The sequence below is a fragment of the Leopardus geoffroyi genome, chromosome E1 (genome assembly GCF_018350155.1).
Source record: "Leopardus geoffroyi isolate Oge1 chromosome E1, O.geoffroyi_Oge1_pat1.0, whole genome shotgun sequence".
Taxonomy (NCBI): Eukaryota; Metazoa; Chordata; class Mammalia; order Carnivora; family Felidae; genus Leopardus; species Leopardus geoffroyi.
The window spans coordinates 28,020,710-28,044,132 of NC_059330.1; the positions used below are offsets into that span (position 1 = coordinate 28,020,710).

A 23,423-nucleotide genomic window follows, 5' to 3' on the forward strand; every position below is an offset into this window, starting at 1 on the left:
ATATCATATTGACTTTGTGTGGTGGCAGAGGGTAACCAGATTTACTATGGTGATTATGAATGAATGCATAGAAAAATCTGAAAGTCATTTTACAATATATAAATATATCAAATCAACATGTTGTACACCCTAAACTTACACAATATTGTGTCAGCTATATCTCAATAAAGCTGGGTAAAAAGTTAACAAAAATATGAAATGCCCAGGACCAATGTAAAGAAAGTTATTAAACTCTACTGAGGGGCATAGAAATAACTTTAATAATTTAAGAATGCATCTCATCTTTGCATAGAAAAAAATCTGAAAGGACATATATTAAAATGATAAAGAAGACTTTTTACATTTTATCACTTTAGCAATAATTTATTACAGCCAGCATGAGTTACTTGGTAAATATGCTCTCATATGCTTTTAAATACTTATACCTACTGGCCCCAAATTGGAAAGAATCAAATCTGTCCAATAAAGAGGGGCACTACTGAATTACAGCGTACTCATACAAGAGAACAGTATTTTTCCAACTTCAGGCTGCAACTCATTACTGAAATGCAAAATCAGATTTGGAGGGAGGGATGTGACAAGTATATTTCAAAAATTAAATTATAAAAAAAATATCAGAATGCATCACACTTAGTAACTACTGCTCTACAACTTTTTAATACAATTAAATACTTATGTGTAGCCTTAATCACAAAGTAAAATGTATTTACTGTGGACTTTGACCAAAACAACACTTAGACCCTTTGCAACCCTTATACATTATGTTTTCAAGGAACATTTAATGAAAATGCTCACTTGAAAGTGTTAAATGAAAAAAAGCAGGACATAAAAATTTACATATATGTAAGTATGATCTCCATTTAGTTATAAATATATTTGCATAAAAAAGGAATGGGAGTGCCTGGGTGGTTCAGTTGGTTGAACAGCCAACTTCTGCTCAGGTCATGATCTCATGGTTTGTGAGTTTGAGCCCAGAGCTGGGCTCTCAGCTGTCAGCATGGAGCCCACTTCAGATCCTCTGTCCCCCTCTCTCTCTGCACTGCTCATGCTCTCTCTCTCTCCCTCAAAAATAAACATTAAAAAAAATTGAGAAAAATATTCCTAAAGAATGGCTATTTGAAGTGGCAAAATACAAGTAATTTTTCTGTTCTTGCATGCAGTTTCAAACATTCCTACAATGAGCATGTGTCTTTAATCAGAAATAAAAATACTATTCAAAACATGTTAATTGTTATGTTTTACCACAATTTAAAAAATGTGTAAGCATATATTCAGTTAGTCATCATGTACTTATTGAAAGAAAACCTACTACATACTAAGCATTCAGTATTCTAGGTATTAAAGATAGGACAGTGAGCAAAACAAAGTCCCTGCCTTCATGAAGCTTATATTCTAGTAGAAAACTCTATATAGAATAAAATTCTGTTTGATAAATAGGACATTATCATTCTTTCAACAGCTATTAAATCTCTAAAGGTACTTATTAGGCACTCCTCTTAACTATACTTAACGACCCCTAGCCATCAGGTAAATGTACTTTAGTAGCACAATCAAGTCTTTGATTTACATTTTTAAAACTTCCGTAAAGTAAGTTTCATACTTGTGTCAAATTTAGAAAATAAAAACATCTTGTGCATAAAAAAATGATGTTCATTCTTTTTCCACTATTAACAAAAAAATATATAGAGATCAAAAGATAAAAGTATAAGAAACATCTTTTCCCATGTAAAATTAGGGACCCTTCAAGAGCCTAATATATAGCATTCATAAGTTAGATATTTTTACAAGGTTAAATCATCTTCAGCATTTATTGAAGCAAAGCAATTAATGACACCTAAAATGATCAATTTATATAATTAAAAATAAGGAAATCACACAAATCAGGAATATTTTATTCATGTGTACCACAAAAACATCAATAAAAATGCACTTTTTATAGAGAAAAACCTTATAATAACCTTTATCAGAAAGAATATATATTATTGAAGAATATATATTATGGAATATGTTTTATATATAAATTTCAAATCATCACTATGCAAATTTATCTAGCTTTTTTATTTCATAAAAATCTGTTAAGTGTTCCAATAGCTTCCAAAAATTAAAGTTACTGGACTTTCACTTGGATCAATCAGTGCTTAAGTATTCCCCAACACATTTTTTTTTAATTTTACTACAAATGATCATCTACTACTATCACAAACACCAAAATGACACGCTAAAAGAATCCTTTGACATCCAACTAATTTTAAGAAACCTCAATATTACTATATACAATAAGTAAAAGCAAGAATAGCATTAACACAATTTTAAAAAGATAATGCTTAGATGTAGGCTGAATTTGTTTAAAATTTTTACTTGGAAACATTTGTCATCTTATTTCTGTAAAATGCTCCTAATAATGACTAACAACGTCAAAGTAATTGCTAGTTTAAAAAAACAACATTATTGTAAAAGTGGTTGAGTGTTGACCATGAGGCTACCCCATATGGATTCATATCTTAGCCACTTACCAGTGTGAATTTGGGGTAAATTTCTTACTTAGTACCTCAGTTTCCTTACCTGTATTAAATGCCTATTTCTTTTGGTTGTTGTGAGAATTAAGTGAATTAATATATGCAAATTACCAGGATCAGTGCCCTATATTACAAGCATTACTTAAGCATTTTTTATCTTTACTCCCACTATAAAAACAGTTTAAGTTTATAAAATCATTGTATATCACATTAGGAAAAAAAAGAACTACCTGGATGAAAATCTATACTGAACTTCCTTCCTACAACTTATCCTAGCCTTTATCAATTTTAATAATGCATATTTATTCCAAGATAACTGGCATTCTATCAATAGTTCCATATTTTTCAAAATCACAGATAAAAACACTCTATGACAAGTAAATCTAAAACACAATGTGTTGTTAAGGAAAAATATGTATTGTTAAATGTTATCTAAACCACATGAAATCATACCTTAAAAGACTTCTATGCAGATTAGAACATTCAACACATCTTTTCTTAGTCTTTAGTTATAAAACCATGGTGCTTTACTTCAAATGTATTCACAAAACATGGTCATTAATATTCAAATCATTTACATCTATATATGCTTTTTAAAACTTAAAAGTTCCAAAACACAACATCGATCTTGACAGAAAAACTACATTGAAAATATCTTCCTATTCATTTTTTCTTCTATTTTATGCTCTGCTTTGTATGAAATGTTAATTTATTATTTTAACATTAGGCACATTTTCAATTTCATGTAACCTCAATTTTATTTATTTTTTAGGCTCCACATCCAATATGAGACTTGAACTCAAGACCCCAAGACTAAGAGTCGCATGCTCTATTGACTGAGTCAGCCAGGCACCCCTCCTGTAACCTAAATTTTAATTTGGATTTTTACATTCTCCCTAATGCAGTGGGTTCTCAAACTTTGGTGTGCATCATAATTACCTAGGGCTTTTACTCAAAACAAGATTCTTGGAAAACAAAGAAATTCTCATTCGGGAGGTGTGGACAGAAGCACAAGAACCTGCATTTTTAACAAAACATCCCAGATGATTCTGAAGTCATGTCCCACACTGTACAAAACACTGCTCTAATGATTTAGTTTATGATATGGATGCTGTGCTTTAATTCATTAAGTATTAGCTCAGTGCCTTATACGTACAAAGCTTAGTGCTATGGATCAAACATGAATTTTGCTGCAAGGAAGGTACATACAGTTTAACAGAGGAGATAAAATACGTATATAATGACATATAAAAAGGAAGGAATTACTGAATGTTTTCTAAAAAGATACAGATAAAATACTTGGGAGTTCAGGGAAGGGGATAATTACACCCAGCTGACCTCTGGGAAATTCTAGTTGAAGATAACATTGAATTTGAAATAAGTGTTGAAGTCTATGTCTTTAGATTGTAAAGAAGAAAGTAAATTAAAAATTCTCTCACTGAATAAATGTGTCTAATAATAAACATCACTCCTTCTGACTCAGAAAAGCCATTCCTAACTTCCTAAAGTTTATATTTCTAATCTGGGTTTTGGTCTTGTGTTGTCTTGTATATCCATCCGGCAGTTTGATGTGCTTCTATCTCTCCAAATATGTCTTTGCTTTGAAAGCATCGGTTTTAGTACTTTTAGTATATTTATCCTCGGAAAGATAAGTTCACACGGTAGATACTGATACACAGAAACATACTTATCCTTTCATAAAGCTTTAGGAAGAAAATAAGATTTAAGTATAGTTAAAATGAGAACACTTTAGGCAGTCTTCAGTTCTAAAATCTCCACACAGGTTGGCATCAGGTAGCATGACGAGAGAAAATGATAAGAAAGAAAAGAAGAGAAAAGAAAAGAAAATTTTACAATTTAGAAGCCATTGTTCTAAAAGCCAAATAAAACACAAATTATAGAGCAGAAGAAAGAACATAAAGCTCTTCTGTTTCCTGATTATGGGGCATTTTGTTTAACATTACTGGCATTAAACAACTTGTGATTTTAAAAATTCCAGTATCAAAAAAAAGAAAGAAACAAAAGAAAATAATAAAAATTCCAGTATCTTCCCAGAGATGTGTGAATACAAAACCTACAATGCCCGATACTGTCTGAACAAATGAATGAGTGAATGACTTCTGGGTTATTTCTCTGGTCTTTCTTGAGGTTTACCCTTCTTTATTCAGAGAAGTAAGAGTCAGCCAGACAAGTCCCAAATGGAATATGCTTTCTCATCTCCATGATTTTGTACATGGTAGTCTCTCTGTTGGAATGCTTTTCCTGCCTTGGCTAATTCCTATTTAATCTTCTAAACTCTAAAACTGTAAACATCCCCTTCCACAATCTAATGTCCTACATTAGCACACCTGCCTCAGTGTCCCCATAAAATCCTCTTCATCACTATGTCCTTAACGCTTTTCAGTCAGTACACAGCAAGAAAACAAACTTTGGAGTCAGACACACCTGAGTTTAAATTCTGATTATACCATTTACCATTTTCTAGGTTACCTGGGAGGAGTTACCTAATGTTACTAAACATTAATTTCCTGATTAAAAAATAGAAAACAATAGCCTATAATGTGCTTAGTATATCACCTCATATGTAACAGAGTTCATAATTTTTATTATACTCACATTGTACTGTACTTGCTGGTTAACTTGTCTGATTTTTCCTCTAAACCTCACACTTCTTGAGGAAAGGAACATATATTTTATTTCTGTATAAGCAGCATATATCACAGTGCTTGGCATATGGTAGGTACTTAATGTCTTTTGATGACTAAATAAATATTACTCCCATTATAGGAAAATTAATTTGCCACTTGAAATCCTTTCTGTAATGAGGTGGAAAACAAGTAAAGAAAATAAACTCCATTAATATCAGTTTCACAAAAGGATGCTGACTGTAATCATACTGTTTTTAGAATTTACTGTTACTTATACATATTGCAAAATACCAAATGATGCAATATCTTGCCTGAATATTGCTGGTGACATATGCCTCAGGAACTAAATACCTATTTTTTGGCATATATTAACCACAAAATTACCAAGCCATACATAAGGCTATCTTTATTTAGATAACCACTTAGAAAAGTTATAGTAAAATAAGCTTTTTAAAACCAAGTAAATTCTTAATATAGCAAAGCTTAATTAAAATCTCCTTTTGTAGTCCTTAGGGAAAAGAGAAGACTTAGTTTCACGGTTTGGTAATTTTAACCTATGGAAGAGTATAAAGATATACTAATTAGTTAATGTAATATTTAATAGACTTTTCCATTTAATGTTTAATTAGTTGGTTTGAATAAGAGTATAAGGCCTCATTTTGAGAAAATGCTTTTGTATTTGACCTTCGATATATTTTAACTTCAAAACATTTTTAGAGAACTACACTAGATGATATTACTTGTTCTATTTTCTCCTCCTTTCCTTGACAGTCAAGGATAGTTTTGCTTTGGTATTATATGTTGAATATAAACTGGATATTTTAATATATAAAATGACTCTGAAGGACATGTTTTACTTTGAGCCATTTTTTAATGCATTACGCAAAAGAATAATGATTTTACGATGATAATGATTCCAAAACCATGTTATAGCATACGGACCCATCCAAGACACTTCTAGAATACAAGCTTCTAAAAGATTATGTACTGAATATATGACATTAATACAGACTATAAACTGAGCAAAACTATTTCTCTTCTTGGGGCATCTGGGTGGCTCAGTCAGTTGAGCAACCAACTCTTGATTTTGGCTCAGGTCATGATCTCACAGTTCATGAGATGGAGCCCTGCATTGGGCTCCATGCTAACAGTGTGGAGCCTGCTTGGGATTTTCTCTCTCCTTCTTTTTCCATCCCTCCCCCGTTCACACTCTCTCTCGTTTTCAAAATAAATTAACATTTAAAAATCTATTTCTCTTCTTACTTAATTTAAAAAAAATGTTTTTAAGATTTCTTTCCCAAAATAACTACTACATTGAGTAGATGACTACTATATTAGACATTAAAACTGTATAGAAAATATGTGCCTTTGGCTACTTCAACAATATTGAAATTAAAAGATCTAAAAGGGCAGGTTTAGTCAAGTATAAAATGGAATAGTGACATGTTTGTTTGCCACTGTTATGAACTATACACCAAGCTGTATTTTTAATAAGCAGCACTAATTGTTAGTCTTTTCTTTCATTAGAAGCAAGAGTTCAGGAAAATATTAGGTGCAAACATTTTAGACTGCTCCTTATCGGTAAAACCTTAGCAAGATGGACTTTCAAGGTAGAGGATGAAATGAAAATCCAACTGCACTCTCTCCCTCAAAAGAGAGGTTATAGTTAGCCGGGAAAGTAGATGTTCCATGAAGAAGTAACAGCACCTACAAAGGCAAACAGGCAAGAAATAACATGATATCTTTAGAGAAATACACAGAATTCAATTGTGTTAGAAAATCCAGTAAGGCTAGATTAGATGGAGGAGACTAATGGCTGGGAGGCTACTAAAGTAATCAAGGCAAGAAGAGGTAAGCAGAGTGAATTAAGCAAAAACATTGGTCAAAATTCAAACAACTGAATTGTATCTTCACTGAGATTCTTCCCTACAAAAGTATGTTTGTAACACACCATGAAAAATCATAAAACAAACTTCAAAGCTCTCAAGTGAGTCTCCCTGATTGATTTCCTAGTGACAACCACTAATAGTGAACACTTGAGAAAGTTCTTTAAACTGTGACTTGGCTTTCACATCTGCAAGATGGGTTAATAATAGAACCTAATATCAAATAAAATAGTCCTTGGACAAGCTCTCAATAAATGTAGTAGCAACAAAAGAAACAGGAGCAACTTATAACTACAACTAGTTCCACAATTATTATTTCAGGTGCAGACAATGCCGATTCTCTGTAGGTTTACACTGTTAACTAAGTCTTATAGAAAGATATTTATATTTACCAATCCAAGATTAGAGAATATCCTGGCAAACAGCATTTAAATGCAAATTCATATTTATGTTTTAAAAGACTGAAAATTGTTTCTAAATGCAGTTAACTTTCCATGACCTTGAAAAGTTGAAGATATTTTTTATTCTTCTAATTGCATATAAGTAGATTGTGAATATGACAAATCCAAGTAACAGATGACACTGTATTTATAAGCTGCCTTAAACGAAGGCTCTAAGAACTAATAAATATTCACAATTGCCAGAAATCAAATCTCAAAACTTCAGAGGTCATTTCTATTGCAAAATCAGTGACAGCCTGATTTAATGATGGTCACCTCTCATATTTATGTGATAACTTATAGGTTCAATAAGAGCATGTTCACAACCTGATTCCTGCCCTCTAGAGTTTTGGCCTAAGAAAGAATTTTATGTATCACATACCTCAAACACAATTTTGCAAACACTATACATATCACCTTAAAGGCATTACATTTTATTTTTTGTTGCTTGTTTTTTTAATGCAAAGGTAAATATTAGCTGTAGCACAATATAATTATCAAAAAACAGGCTAATTAAAAAGCAATTTTTTGTTTTAGTTTTTGTTTTTAGATTCACAGCGTAGAGAAATGTGAATAAGAAACTCCTATGTAAGATCAAAGATGAGAGGTTCTATCTTGTGGTAAGTACGTCAAATACTTCAAATTCATACCAAACAATAACTATAACGTTTCTGTCAGAATTGTATACATCATTATGGAATCAAGTCACCAGGAAGAAAACTATGTTTGATATTTCTAACCAGCAGATTGGTTCTTTGATTCTTTTTCCTTGATGACTTAAAACTAAAACAAGAAGTAATGGACTGGTCCTGCTCAGACCTTTACACCAGAAGGTAAAACCTTAAGTGAAAACACACACAAAGAATTAAAAATCTTCTCAATCTTTTAACTAGCTCTTTTTTTTTTTTTTAATGTTTGTTTATTTTTGAGACAGAGCGCGAGTGGGGGAGGGGCAGAGAGAGAGGGAGACAGAATCTGAAACAGGCTCCCGGCTCCCGGCTCCCGGCTCCCGGCTCCCGGCTCCCGGCTCCCGGCTCCCGGCTGTCAACACAGAGCCCGATGCGGGGCTCGAACCCACGAACCGTGAGATCATGACCCGAGCCGAAGTTGGAAGCTTAACTGACTGAGCCACCCAGGCGCCCCTTTTAACTAGCTCTTTTAACTAGCTTCCTCTCTCTACAGTATTATTATCATTATTATTCGAACTTTTCGTTGTTCACAACATTCTCAAAGAATTTACATGAAAACTCTTTTAAGCCACTGAAAATGTTCATTTTGCAAAAATGTTCATTTGCAAAACTGTGGAGTGCTAAAGATGAGAACTGTAAACATTGCTATAGCTAGTTGAAAATGTTAACATACGAAAAATAACATACAATAGGAAACCAAGCTCCTCTACCATTCAGAGAGCCGCAGAAGAAAATAATAACAAACAGAAAGAAGAGAATGAGAATAGGCCTATAAAAATCTGGAAAGGAAACAACATGGTAGATCAAACACAAAATAAGTTGATGATTCATTCATTTATTCAGCAAATAACTGCCTACTATGGGCCAGGACTTGTACTAGATGCTGGATACACAAAGAACAACAAAACATTCTTTATCTCTGGCCCGCATTTGGGAGAAGATACATTAAACAACTAATGCATGCATATATATAAATTGTGATAAATGGATCTAAAGAAAAAAGGATGCTACGAAAACCAAAAACAAAACTTAATTTAGACTACAGGTAAGGAAACACCTCTATGAGAAAGAGATACTTTAAACCTAATGGTTGAGTTGGGTAGTTGGAAAGAAGGGGAAAAGCTGCTTGGGCAAAGAAAACAAAAGCTAGGAGGCCCTCTGACAGAACAGGGCAGATTCTGGGAACTAAAGGAAGACCACTGTGATTGAAACACAATAACTGAGCACAGAGCCAGACCAAGAGGAGGTCAGACAACTGCTGAATGGAAAACCAATGGACGGGAGGGAAATGTGGAAGAATAGTTTATAGAGTACTGCTACTGGAAGCTAAGTAAAAGTTGATGAAAACTTGGACCAAGCTGGTGGAAATGAAGACAAAAAGAAATGGGCAGACTATTTTTCTTTCATTTACAAGTGGAATTAAGACTTTGAAACAAAATAATTAAAATGCTCTGCCATCTTGCTTCTCTACTGTGGTATGAAAAATTACTAAAATGGTCCCCCAAAGATGCCCCACTCTTAACCGCTAAAATCTGTGGATACTAATGAAATATCACTCCTATGATTGTGTTATATTGTACAGCAAGTTGATCTGAAAATAGGGAGATTATCTCAGTGGATCTGATCTAATCAAATGAGGTCTTAAAAGCAGACAGCTTTCTCTGGCAGCAAGAGAAGCCAAAGAAATTTGAAGAATGAGAAGGATTTTGATGTGCCATTAGTGGTTTGAAAATGAAGAGGGCTCTGTGAGAAGGAATGTGGGTGGCTTCTAGGAATGATAATCAGCTCCCACCTGACAATTACCAAGGAAATAGAGACCTCAGATCTTTCATGAGGATCTAGGTTCTGTTAACAACCGGAATAGGCTTGGGAAGTGGAGCCTTCTCCTGAGCCTCCAGATAAGTCCAGTCGGCCAACACTTTGGTCTTAACTTGAGACCTTAAGCAGAGAACCTAGTGGAACATTCCTGGACTTAACTGTAAGAAAACAATAGGCATTGTTTCAAGCCACTAAGTTTGGGTAACACATTACACAACAACAGAAAAGTAACTGAAAACTATCACCCCCTATACTCTGTGAGAAGTTAACAATTCAGTAATCTAAATCAGATTATTCTCTTGTCAAGGAAGAAATCTAAGAAAAATAAATTCAGCTTGCTATTCCTCCAAAAACTGAATAAAGATGTAGGTGGTGACTGGAGGACCCATTTAAATGTGACTTTGAAATTAAATGTCAGATACGCGTTATAGAATTAAAGTTTTTGTTATTTAATGAAACCTGTGTGATTCAATACAGTCACTAGCCTGATATGGTACCTAAATATTTGAAGTATGATATTCTTTTTTTTTTTTTTTAATTTTTTTTTTTCAACATTTATTTATTTTTGGGACAGAGAGAGACAGAGCATGAACGGGGGAGGGGCAGAGAGAGAGGGAGACACAGAATCAGAAACAGGCTCCAGGCTCTGAGCCATCAGCCCAGAGCCTGATGCGGGGCTCGAACTCCCGGACCGCGAGATCGTGACCTGGCTGAAGTCGGACGCTTAACCGACTGCGCCACCCAGGCGCCCCTGAAGTATGATATTCTAAAGTCAGATGTGCTATAAGTGCAAAAGATACACAGGATTTTGAAAACTCGGTATAAAAAATTGTAATGTCTTTGGGCACCTGGGTGGCTCAGTCAGTTAAGTGTCTGACTCTTGATTTCAGTTCAGGTCATGATCCCAGGGTCATGGGATCAAGCTCCACTTCGGGATCCATGTTGAGCATGGAGCCTGCTTAAGATTTACACTCTCTCTCTCTCTCTCTCTCTCTCTCTCTCTCTCTGCACCCCTCTCCCCTGCTCACATTCTCTCTCTAAAATAATTTTTTAAAATTAAAATTACAAATAATATTTTAATATTGATTACATGTTTAAATGGTAATGTTTTGATATATGATATTTGGATATACTGTATTTGGTTAACTAAATTATTAAAACTAAATTCACCTGTCTTTCAATTTTTAAAATGTGGTTACCAAATTTTCAATTATATATGTGGTTCAATTATACTCCTTTTGGATAGCACTGGTCTAGACTTCTAGGTGAGTGTCCTCTTCCAAAATGCCAGCCAACTAGAAGTATTCTCTTTCCATTATAGTTCAGTGACATTACTGGCATACAGCTATGTAAAAATACTAGCTGACTGGTATAGCAGTTCAAATATTAGTGAGAACACTGACAAACCAAACCTCTTATACAATGAAGTTGTACAAAGTAATCTGGCAATGTCTAACAAAGTAAAAGTGTAAGTAATTTCAATCTGACAATCCCACTTTTAGATATATACCCAAGAAATCTATAAAGACATGCACAAGGAGACATGACCAAACTGTAGAATTATCTGAAGGGCAGAGAATGCCAGCTCTCCATCAAAGTTCTGTGTTCTTTTTTCCATGGTGTAGAGTTGTTCTCGGTTCTGGTTTGCTGTGAAATGTGGGCCATGGGTGATGCCAACATGACTTGCATTCTATTCAATGAAAAGTGAGAAGAATTATATATGTCCTTTGTCCTTTCTAAAGACTGCTCCTAAAAACTTCCAACACCATTCTCTACTCTTCTTATGCTTGCTTGCTGCATGGATGTTGATGCCTAAAGCAACCTTGGAAACTACAGGTTGAAGGTGACATACCCTCTATTAGCCTGAATCCCTTAACCACTCTATAGAACACAGCCCTTTCTTCTCCATTGAGGGTTACTCTGTGAGCAAGCAATTAACACTATGTTAGGCTTTTGAGATTTTAGGATTTACCCATTACAGTAGCTATTATTAAACTAATAGACTGCATAATATGCAAAAATTAGAAACAACCCAAATGTCTGTCAATAGATTGGATAAATAAGTCATAATACAATCAGACAATGGAATGCTATATAGTAGCTAAAATGAAAAAAAAAAAAAAAAACCTATATTTCTATGTATCAACACAAATCTTTTTTAAAGTCTCAAGATAGCTATTTATAAAAACAAAAGCAAATTAAAAGCCCAGTATATATTGAGACCATACAAATTCATATGTAGTAAAAATATAAAAATACAGAAGGATACATTACAAGAATCCTCAGATTACCTTTGAGAAAAAGGAAATGGGTTTAGAGAAGAGAGTGAAAACAAAATCTTCAATTCCATATGAAATGTTTCATTTCTTTAAAATGATCCTAATTATGACAGTTTGTTGAAACTGAATAATGGGTATACGGATATTTGCTTTATTATTCTATTTGGTAAACATTTAAAATATTTCATAATGCAAAAAAATCTTTTTATTTTTTTTAATTTTTTTTAATGTTTATTTATTATTGAGAGACAGAGAGAGACAGAGCATGAGCATGGGAGGGGCAGAGAGAGGAGGAGACACAGAATCTGAAGCAGGCTCCAGGCTCTGAGCTGTCAGCACAGAGCCCGATGCAGGGCTTGAACTCACAAACCGCAAGATCATGACCTGAGCCCAAGTTGGCCGCTTAACCAACTGAGCCATCCAGGTGTCCCAAAAAATATTATTTTTAAACATATATCTGCTAGAGGGTAAACTAATAAAACCTTGTTAGAGGACATTTTAAAACTGTGAATGAAAAGTCTTAAATATGTAAATATGTTTTAACACAACCCAACAATAGAACTACACACTAAGAAAATTAAAAGTTTGCTCAAAGTATGAGCATCACAGTATTCTTAGAGTAACCAAAAATTGGTTAACACCTAAAAGTCCAATAGAATTGTGATTAAATTACTGAGTGTTCATTTTAAAGTTACATAGGATATAATGGGAGGTGGGGTGAGATGTCTGGAGGTTAGGATGAAACAAGATTGGTCACAAATTGATCATTGCTAAGGGTGGGTGATGAGTGCATTATTTTATTTTCCATACACTTAAAAGTTCAAAATGTAGTAAGTTTTTTATTTTTACTAAGTTTTTTAAAAAGCAGTTTAAAATTGTAAGAACTACATTTTTTAAATCTTTATTTTTAATTTACTTATTTTTATTTTTAATGTTTATTTTTGAGAGAGAGACGGAGAGCCAGGTGGACAGGGCAGAGAGAGAAGGAAACAGAATCTGAAGCAGGCTCCGGGCTCTGAGCTGTCAGCGCAGAGTCCAATACAGGGCTCAAACCCACAAACTGTGAGATCATGACCTGAGTCGAAGTCAGACCCTCAACCGACTGAGCCACCCAGGCACCCCAGAACTATCTTTTTTAAAAATCTCAGCTCATTCACTGGATCAGCAAATATTTATTTTGTGTTGTACATGTCCCTCTCAATATTAACCTAGAGATATGATGGCAAACATGTAGCTAATAAATCTAATGCAAATGGCTCCAAACACTTGCTCAGACACCCTACAAAAATATTTGGAGCACCACGAACCTCCTCCCCAATGTGTGTATACTTTTTGCTCTCTCTCTCCCCTACCATGTATGTGTATGTATGTGTGTGTAAATATATATATATATATATATATATATATATATATATATATGGTATATCTGTATACATATGGAATATCTGTATATGTATACAGATATTTATAAATTACATACATACACACATGCACATTTGCGCACAACTCTCACAGGTAATTTTTTTTTTAAAGTAGGCTGCATGCCCAATGTGGGGCTTGAACTCACGACCCTCAAGTTAAGAGTCACATACTCTACCAAGTGAGCTAGCCAGGCACCCCTCACAAGTAATATTTGGGTATTTCTTTGAATAACCTGTATTTCATTATTTCACATAATCTACTTAATAAATCCATTTTTGTTGATTTCTAATCAGATAGGATATTCTCTTTTTTAAAAAAATCTTATGTAACTAAGTATGGGAGAAGCACAGGCAATCGAGTTTTGTTGTTTCTTACACTTACAAATATATTAAACCTATGATTTCTTTGCAGGAATTTTTATTTTATTTTGCAGGAATTTTTAAAGCCAAACATCCATTTTGTGAGGGTTAATTTTGTTAAAACCAGGAAATATAATAAATCCATTTAATCAGTGTAGGTAAACTGCAATACTTCATAACATTCTGAAAAATGGGAGGGAGGGTGCCAGTGTTGATTCTTCTAACCTGTGAAACTTGCATTTCATCAGTATACCTCATTTACCATGCTTGACATAAAATCAATTGTCACACGGAACTGCCCATCTAAATCAACACATCAAGTATTAACAGCACTTACACTTGCATTTTGTATACAAGTAAATAGATTTCAGTATTTTCTTCTTTTGCCCTAATGGATTGTTTTGGGTACACCTCACTTTGAAAACCACTGCTCTAGTAAAAAACACATATTTGTTGACAAAAAAAATAATGAATCAAACAAGTGCTACAACAGGAAAAGGCATTGGGTATTCTAGAGGGGCACATGGAAGAGACACTTAACTCATGAGTGTGGGGATGGTGAATAAGCTGTTTGTTAAATGGAGACCTAAAGAATGGGTAAGAGATTGGACTGGGAAGGGTGGTAGTGGGGGTGCATAGTATTCTAGGTAGAAGGAATACTGTGTTATATGCAAAAGTGCAGAGGTAAGACCAAACATGGCATGTTCAAACTAATATATTAGTAGTCTAAAATAGCCGTAGTTTCTAGAGCTGTAGAGGTGGGATGGAGTCAGCAGACAGTGATTCAGAAATGAGGCTGATGGGATAAGATTATAAGGCCTTCTTTGAATTTTACCTGAAGAGCAATGGAGAGATAAGTAATGAAGGTATACAGTAAAGAACTTGGCTTTGCCCGGAGAGAGGTCTGGCCTTTGTCTGTGGCTCCCAGGAGGTAACCTCTAAACTTTGGAATTTCTGGAGTAATGGGAGTGCCTTCATTATTTATGATGGGCCCCTGGGACCACATGGTATCAGCCTGACCTCCAGTTCAACCAATCAGTCTCAATAAAAACTCTGGACACCGGGGCCCCTGGCTGGCTCAGTTGGAAGAAGGTTGTTTTTTGTTGTTTTTGTTTTTTTTAGAATGTGCGACTGTTGAACTTGGGGTCATGAATTGAAGTCCCACGCTGGGTATAGAATTTACTTAAATAAAATTTAAAAATGAAACAAAACAAAAAACCTCTGGACGCTGAAGCTCGAGTGAGCTTCTTGGGCTGGAATACTCTAGGTGTTATTATCACACATCAATCCTGGAGAGGGGAGCACATCCCTGAAGACAACAGAAGTTTCACATTTGAAACTCTCCTAGATTGTGTCCATGCATGTCTTCTGTTGGCTGGTCCTAATTTGTTTTCTGGGTTTTTTTTAAGTGTGTGTGTGTGTGTGTGTATATATATATATATATATATATTTTTTTTTTTTTTTTTTTTTTTTTTTTTGAGAGAGAGAGAGAGGCAGGGAAGGAGGGAGGGAGGGTCAAAGAGAGAGGGAGAGAGAGGGAGAATTCCAAACAGGCTCCACACCATCAGCAGAGTTGGGTGCAGGGCTCCAACTCACGAACCAGGAGATCATGACCTGAGCTGAAATCAAGTGTCAGGTGCTTGGGGTGCCTGGGTGGCTCAGCTGGTTAAGTGTCTGACTTCGACCCAGGTCGTGATCTCACAGTTTGTGAATTCAAGCCCTGCCTGGGTTCAGTGCTGATAGCTTGGAACCTGGAGCCTGCTTTGGATTCCATGTCTCCCTCACTCTCTGCCCCTCTTCTGCTCGGGCTCTGTCTTTCTCTCTCTCTCAAAAATAAACAAACATTTTTTAAAAAGAGCCAGATGCTTAACCACTAAGCCACCTAGGCACCCCCTTGCTTTTTGTTTAAAGATTTTTAAGCAATCTCTACACCCAACCATGGGGCTGAAATTTACAATCCCGAGATCAAAAGTCGAATGCTCCACCGACTAAGCCAGCCAGGTGCCTCTGGCTGGTTGTAATTTGTAACTTTTCTCTATAATGAACAATATCCATTAGTACAATAGCCTTCAGGGAGTTCTGTGAGTCTTTCCAGTAGGTGACCAAATCTAGGGGTCGTTTTGAGAAATCCCTAAACTTACAGTTGATGTCAGAAGTGAGGGTGGTCTTGTGTGGTCTCTTCCATCTAACTCTGTAGTTGAACCCTAACTCCTTGCAGCTGGGGTCAGAAGTCTTGGGCAGACTTAGTGGTCTGGAGTACTGTGCCTTTAACCGCACAGTCTGGCTAGCTGAGAAAAGAATAAAAGTGTTTAAGCAGTAGGTGACAATTAAACAATCTACATAATCTAGATTCTAGAGGAATCACTTATACGGGGGAGAATATACTGGAGAAGAGTAAGATTGGCAAAAGATGACAATGACAATGGGAATGGAGTGGGACATATGAGATGTTTACAAGGCAAAATTTATTGAATGTGAAGGGTGAGAAAAAGAGAAATCAGAAATGGACCCACCAGAAAGAGAATCAGATTTTAGTTTTGTTTGTTTTGAGGGAGACAGAGGGAGTTGGAAGATTAAATTAGGTTCTGAACAGTTTGAGAAGCCTTTTGGATATCTAGGTAGGGCTGTTTCCAAGCAGAGATGGAAACAGAGTTGGGAATCAAATAACCAAAGCCATGGGAGAAATTGGTATCAACTACAAACAAGTAAGACATCAGAGTTGAAAAGGCTAAGGACCAAACATCAATATTCAAGGGATAGGCAGAGTACTAAAAGCTCACAGAAAAGCAGCAGCCTGAGAGGCAGGAATAAAACTTGAAAACTATGGTTAACAATGAATGCTTGATATCTTTCTTCTTGCTAATGTGAATTTTCTCTGCTTCTTATAGTGAACATTTATTACTTCTTTTTTTTTTTTTATGTTCATTTACTTATTTTGAGCCAGAGAGAGCACAAATGAGTAACAGAGGGGCAGAGAGCAGAGAAGAGATTCCCAAGCAGGCTCCGCGATGTCAGCACAGAGCCTAACACAGGGCTCAATCCCACAACCATGGGATCACATCAAGAGTCGGACACTTAACCAACTGAGCCACCCAAGCACCCCTACTTATTACTTACTAATAAGAAAAAAGGTGTACTTTTAAACGAATGATATTATAAAACTTGCATGCAGTTATTTTTTATTTATATATGTAAAAGTGAGACAAAGTTTAGTAATTTCTGAACTATCTGAAACTTATTAAATGTTTCACATAATTCAATATAACTGAATTACTAGCGTCTATAACCGAAGATTTTCTTTTCAAAGCCATTTTAAAATTCCCCCGCACCCCTCATTACTATATGGAACTGCTTAACTTTGCCAGGGTGCTAGAACATGTCTCCCCATCAAGAAGTCCAATGAGTAACTGAGGAAACAACTGCTCTAAAAATGTAATGACATATACCTCTAGTAAAGACTTCAGAGCATGTGCTTCTTCTGGATGAAAACAAATAGATTTATCCCCAGTATAGTGTAGACAAATACACAGTATTGACCCATGTAACCTATACATGTAGCCTCATATTCACATCTGCTCTAAGATCAGTTGTAAACTTTTTATTTATTTATTTGCAAACTATTTCAAAGCTATAATCCTCATTTCCACCTTTTCAAAGCAAGTCCCTCATTAACCTCAGAAACCCTAATATTGTCATTAGAAAAAGGTTCTAAATCACTGGAATTTTTTATGACAATAGATCAACTCAGTAAAAGTTCTAAAATATCGCATGCTTTTATTATTGATTCTTAAAGTTTAATAAAGTGGAAAAAAATGTTTAAATGGTCCTTAAAAAGGTATTTAATAGCCCACAACAGAGGTCTTTCCCATCCAAGGAGACTTTTGCTATTTTCAAATTGTTGTTCTTATTCTTTCAAAATGTTACATGTTGTTTTTATCTAGTAGAGGATATCTAAATATCCCATTTTGAAAGCAAAAACTTCATCCCAAATACTACTCTGAAAAACTTTTAAGTTGCTAATTATAACTATATTTTGTTTATTTAAACATTGATCCTTTACTTACCTAAATAAGTGCTTATCTCAAGGTAGTCCTGACTTTATCAAAATGAAGAATGTTTAACTCTATCTGCTGTTCCTATTCTAAAATTCTTGAGAAGCAAAATATTGAGAAAAACATTCACTATGTTTGTTTGTTTTTTTTTTACTTTCAACCAGTCTATACATAAAATAGTAATGAGAAGATAAGCACCTTTACTTCTTTTCTTCAGAGAAGCTTAGTTTGTTTAGCAGCTACATATTGTATAGTTATAAAATCCTGACAGAAAACACACACTACAGACTTATAAAACTGGTATTAAAGGGGCACCTAGGTGGCTCAATCGGTTGGGCGTCGGACTTCAGCTCAGGTCATGATCTCTCAGTCAGTGAGTTTGAGCCCCGCATCCAGCTCTGTGCTGACAGCTCAGAGCCTGCTTTGGATTGTCTCCTTCTCTCTCCGCCCCTCCCCAGCTCACACTCCGTTCTCTCTGTCTCTCAAAAATGAATAAACATTAAAAAAAAAAAAAAACTGGTATTAAATGCAGTGTGATTTTCTTCTTACACTAGTCCCAACTATCAAATTGGTGAATATATAGTTCAGGTAGCTCTATTTAAGAATTTTAGCACCATTTGACCAGTATGACAGAGTTTTTAAAGCATATTAAGAATTCCCAAAATAAGGAGTGGGTGGTTGAGAAAATATTTTGGAAGAAAAAATAACCTTCCCCAAGTAAGCAATTTCAACATCTTTTTATTGCTTTCTTTCTTAAGTTTATTTATTTATTTATTTTAAAGAGAGAGGGAAAGAGGGAGAGAATCCCAAGTAGGCTCTGCATTGTCAGCCCAGAGCCCAATTCCCGACCCCATCTCACCAACTGGGAGACCATGACCTAAAGGTGGACGCTTAACCAACTGAGCCACCAGGCGCCTCTCAACATATTTCTAATCAGAATCATTTCAAAATATTTCCTAGGAAACTTGAGGACCCATCATTTCAAATATGTAAAGCAGAGTTGTACAGTTCAGAGTTTATGTTGAGAAAAGTCAAAACTATTTGTACATAATTTGTCATTTGTTAGTTCAGATCCACTTTTCTCATCTGTAAAATAAAGTGCTTAGACAGAAACATGATCTACCTCTACTGTGTCTTCCAGTATTGACTCTGGTGACTGATATGATTTTCTTTTATTAAAAAAAAAAATTAAAAGTGTTAACTTAAAAGTATGTTTTTTAAACCGTGAAGATTTTTTTGTTTTTAATCTGTTAAGGAGTTTGAAGATACTTTACATAAACAAGCCAGCCATTTTATATCCGAGTAAAAATAGGTTAATAGCTTTTGCACAAAACACAGTAAAAATCATGAAATCTTTAACTTAAGGTGAAATAATATTTTCTAACTTTGCTAGTTACTTCAAATCCAAACTTCTGTTCTCAAATGGTCATTTTAGCATTTGAATACTTTTTCTAGTTTTATGTATGTTGAAATTAATCTTGCTTCCTTTCCATATGGAAAAACACATCTACTTACCATCTTACTTAGCATCTTTATATAGATTTCAGTTTTTCAAAATCTTCTTGAATGGTAAATGTTCATGGTTGTTTTAAATTAATGACTCTCTTTTTAATGAACCTTCTCTACTGTTTGTGTTTCTTTAATTCTGTCACTGCATTTGTAAAGGTAAGAGCTGTCAAAATAAAATTAGTCTGATGCTGAGATAAATTCCTCCACTTTGGTAAACATTTCCATTTTATTTTAAGCAGGAAGTTTCAAGTGTCTATTTAGTGTTTGAAAATGGCATTTCATAAGCCCTTTTTCTATGACAGTTTTCAAACACTAGGAAGAAATACTCTAAAATGTTAATACTGTTTATCCTTGGTGGTGGTATTACACGCCATTTTATTTTTTACATTTCCCAGAAAGCATTATTACTTTGGTAACCGGATAGTATTTCAAAATTAAATTTTAAATAGCTTATAAAGTGTAGGACATCAACACAGTCCACTTCTACAGCACATACGTTAAATGCTTTTTCCCTATTGATAAACTTCTGCTTTAACAGGATGAATGATTTGGTCAGATGTCTGTTAGATTGGATGAAGACCTGACATTTACTTTCCAGGCCCTTCTTTCAAGTCAGGCTTTTGAGAAAATCCAAGAAGTGAGTTTGAATTTAATTGCAGTGAATCTTGCAGCAGTAAACTTTTAGGGAGCCAGAATAACACCTTTCATCACAACTATCAGCAGAATGCCAAGACACTCTCAGGTTTACCAATGTTTTCAGAGATTTGTCAGTATTCTTCTCTGTCATTATTTCAGAACAATTCCATTTAGAAAGAAACGCAATTGTAAACCGTTTCTATTTCAAGCCCATAAAAACCAGAACTGGGATGAAAGGCAAAGCCTCGACCTTTCTATTTTAGACTTTCATCTGTGTAGCTAAGCCATCTGCTTTCTCTCCCCTACCCCATCTACTTACTTAATGGACTGAAAATACTGCACGTAATTGCAATGTTATCAAACCAGCCTGACTTTTCCACTTTAACGAATTATGACTCTGTGTCTTTCACCTGAAGATTCGCTGGTAAAAATGTGCTTACCCTTCTCTCTCAATTCCTTCCCACCTCCCTCAATTACAAGTTATCAAAAATCTTTAAAACACTCGGCTTCCGCGGATTAAGCCCATCTAAACACTGCTTCACTTTCAACGCTGAGCGCCTAAAGGAAAATCAACCCCAGTCTCTCCTGTGGCTATAAGGCCGGTATTATTATCACTGTTTTTGCGGTTACGCAAAAGGCACCTCGCAGCTCAGCCTAGAAAAGAGTCGCGTCTCTCCGCCGCCAAACAACAAGGGACTCAGACTGGGAAAAGACAGACCCGGGTGGGAGGAAACCTCCCAAGAAGAGGAAGGGAGCCGGGAAGAAGAGGGAGCTCATAAGACGGGAAGAAAGGACCTTCCGAAGCATGAAGGAAAAGGGGGTTCGTGAAGTGGAACAAGAAGCGGGCAGCCGAGGTGCAGCGGGAAGAAGGGGCCGAGGCCGGCGGGAGGGCGCCGGGGGCGGCTCCCCGGTCAGGCAGGAGACGCGGAGGCCGAGGCGGGCGTGGGCAGCTCGCAGAGACCGCCCGAGTCGGAGCAGCTGGGGCGATTCCAACGGCGCGAGGCGCGGGAGTGGGGGTGAAGAGAGGAAAGGAGAGCAGTTGAGGGGCCGAGAGCCGCGTCGAGGCCGATGCGGCGGAGACAGCGGGCCCACCCCCAGCCAAGCCCCGCTACTTAACTATTTGTAGAGCTGCTGCAGGCACAGGTCCAGGCTCTCGCCCTCCACCTCCTCACGGGTGATGCGCTCCGACAGCGGCCGCGGGAGCGGGGGCAGAGGCGGCAGCTGGGGCTGCGGCGGCGGCGGTGGCACGGCCGACTGCCCCCGGGCTGCCGCCGCCTCCTCCTCCTCGCCCTCTGCTGCCGCCGCCGCCTCTTCCTCCACCGCCTCCTCTTCGGGCTCGGGGTCTTGCTGGTGCTCTTGCTCCCCCTCCTCCGTCGCGGCTACGGCGGCCGCCTCCTCCCCGGGGTCCTCGACCGAAGCCTCGGCCGCTTCAGCCACTACCAGTTCGGGCTCGGGCTCCAACTCGGGTTCGGGTTCCGGTTCAGGCTCGCCGCCGCCGCACGGTCCGCGAAACTCGCCCAGGAATAGCTCCAGGAAACGCCGGTAAGTTTTCTCCTCAGGGCTGCAGCCGGCCATCGCTACTCATGCCCCGGGGCCGACCGGGAAAGTGGGGGGGGGGGGGGAGTCCAGGAAGGGGAGGGGGCTGCTCTCGAGCCTCAGGCTCCCGCAAAGGCTGTTAACGGCCACACCGGCACGAGCGATCAGCACTAGGTTGCCTGGAGAGGGCTCCCGCAGGCGTGCGCGCCGCCGAGCGCGGACGTGCGCGGCCCGGGGGCGGGGGCGGAGCGCGCTGCCCCCTCCCGGGTCTGTAGGGAAAGTTGGTGACGGGCGCGCGCTCAGGGTCCAGCGGCAGCCCACCCTCCAGCCCTCCGGAGAGCTCAGCCCACGCTGCCTAGAGACTGTCGCCATGGCAACCGGCTCTAATTAAGAATTTCAGGGTCCCTCCCGTCGAGCCCGCGGAGTCCAAAGGACACTCGAATCGACCGCTCTCCAACTCTGCCTGTCTTTATTGTACGGATACCCTAGCCTCAAGAGGATGAGAGTGAACTAAGACATCTCCAAGTCTAGCTGTTGGTTACCACTTGGATTAGATTTACCTCAGTTTTTTTTTTTTTTTATCTGTCCCGGCCTTGCCTTGGCGTAGGTATCTGTTGAAAGATACTACAGTATTAACACCTTTTGTTGTTGATGACATTAATTTAATAAGTAGTTTGGGGGAGGGGGTTATCAAACACCTACCAAGTGATAGGTTGCTTTGCATATATTCTCTCACTTGATTCTATGAAGAAAGTGGTGTTATCCTCATTTCTCAAAAACAGGAACCAAGATAAGGTACTTTACTTGCTTCAAGGTTTCACAACTACCAGCCATGGCATTGTAATTAGAACCCAGTTTGTCAGCTTCCGAAGCCTTCTAGAACCTTTTCCTTTACTCTTACTTGCTTCTGAAGATTCAACACTGCAATATGTCTATAAAGCCTTATTTTTATAGGACTTTATAGTTTACAAGTTTTCATCCCTTTAATACTTACAGTAGCACCTAAGGTAGAAGATAGCATTATCATTATAGTTCCATTTTACAGATGAGAAAATTGAGCCATAAAGACATGGTGACTTTGGTCAAGGTCACACACAAGTGATACAACAAGGACTAAAATCCAGGACTTTTTGCTGCAAAGCCATTAGTTTTCCAGCATACCAAGAAACCCCTCTGTAGTCTCTGCATAATACATATTACACTTTATTACATAATATGTACTTTTTGTACATTGTCTTTGCTCTTCTTCCCCATCCCTGGAGCCTCTTTCTTTCTTAGATTGAAACTGAAACGACTTCAAATGATCCTAATTTTCTTACCAAACTACACGCAAACCTATTATTTTCAAGCCTTACTGAGGGGGGTGAGGGAGGGAGAAGCTGTGTTATACAGCTGTATAGATGATAGCATCATTACTGCATCCTGCCATGTCCATGGCAACATATAATTCAGCAAAAACACAGTGATTCTTTCTCTACTTTGAAAAACATGTTCACAAATTATCTACCCCGTAACTGAAACTGGGTCTGAAATACCATTTCTAGTCAGTTATTAATGGCAGAAGAAGGAGTCTCCCTGCCAACTGTTTTCATGTAATACTGTATTCTAAATCCCTGACCTGATACTGTTATTT

General features: G+C 37.0%; 1 protein-coding gene across 1 annotated transcript in view; it reads right to left on the reverse strand.

Annotated features, from left to right (window-relative positions):
- Positions 1-21,841, reverse strand: part of PPM1E (protein phosphatase, Mg2+/Mn2+ dependent 1E) — a 227,793-nt gene extending 205,952 nt beyond the window's left edge. The window contains exon 1 of the mRNA XM_045488214.1: positions 21,372-21,841. Within this exon, the coding sequence (XP_045344170.1) occupies positions 21,372-21,829 (458 nt within the window). The 5' untranslated portion in view covers positions 21,830-21,841. The remainder of the gene's footprint in view (positions 1-21,371) is intronic.
- Positions 21,842-23,423: the final 1,582 nt, after the last annotated feature.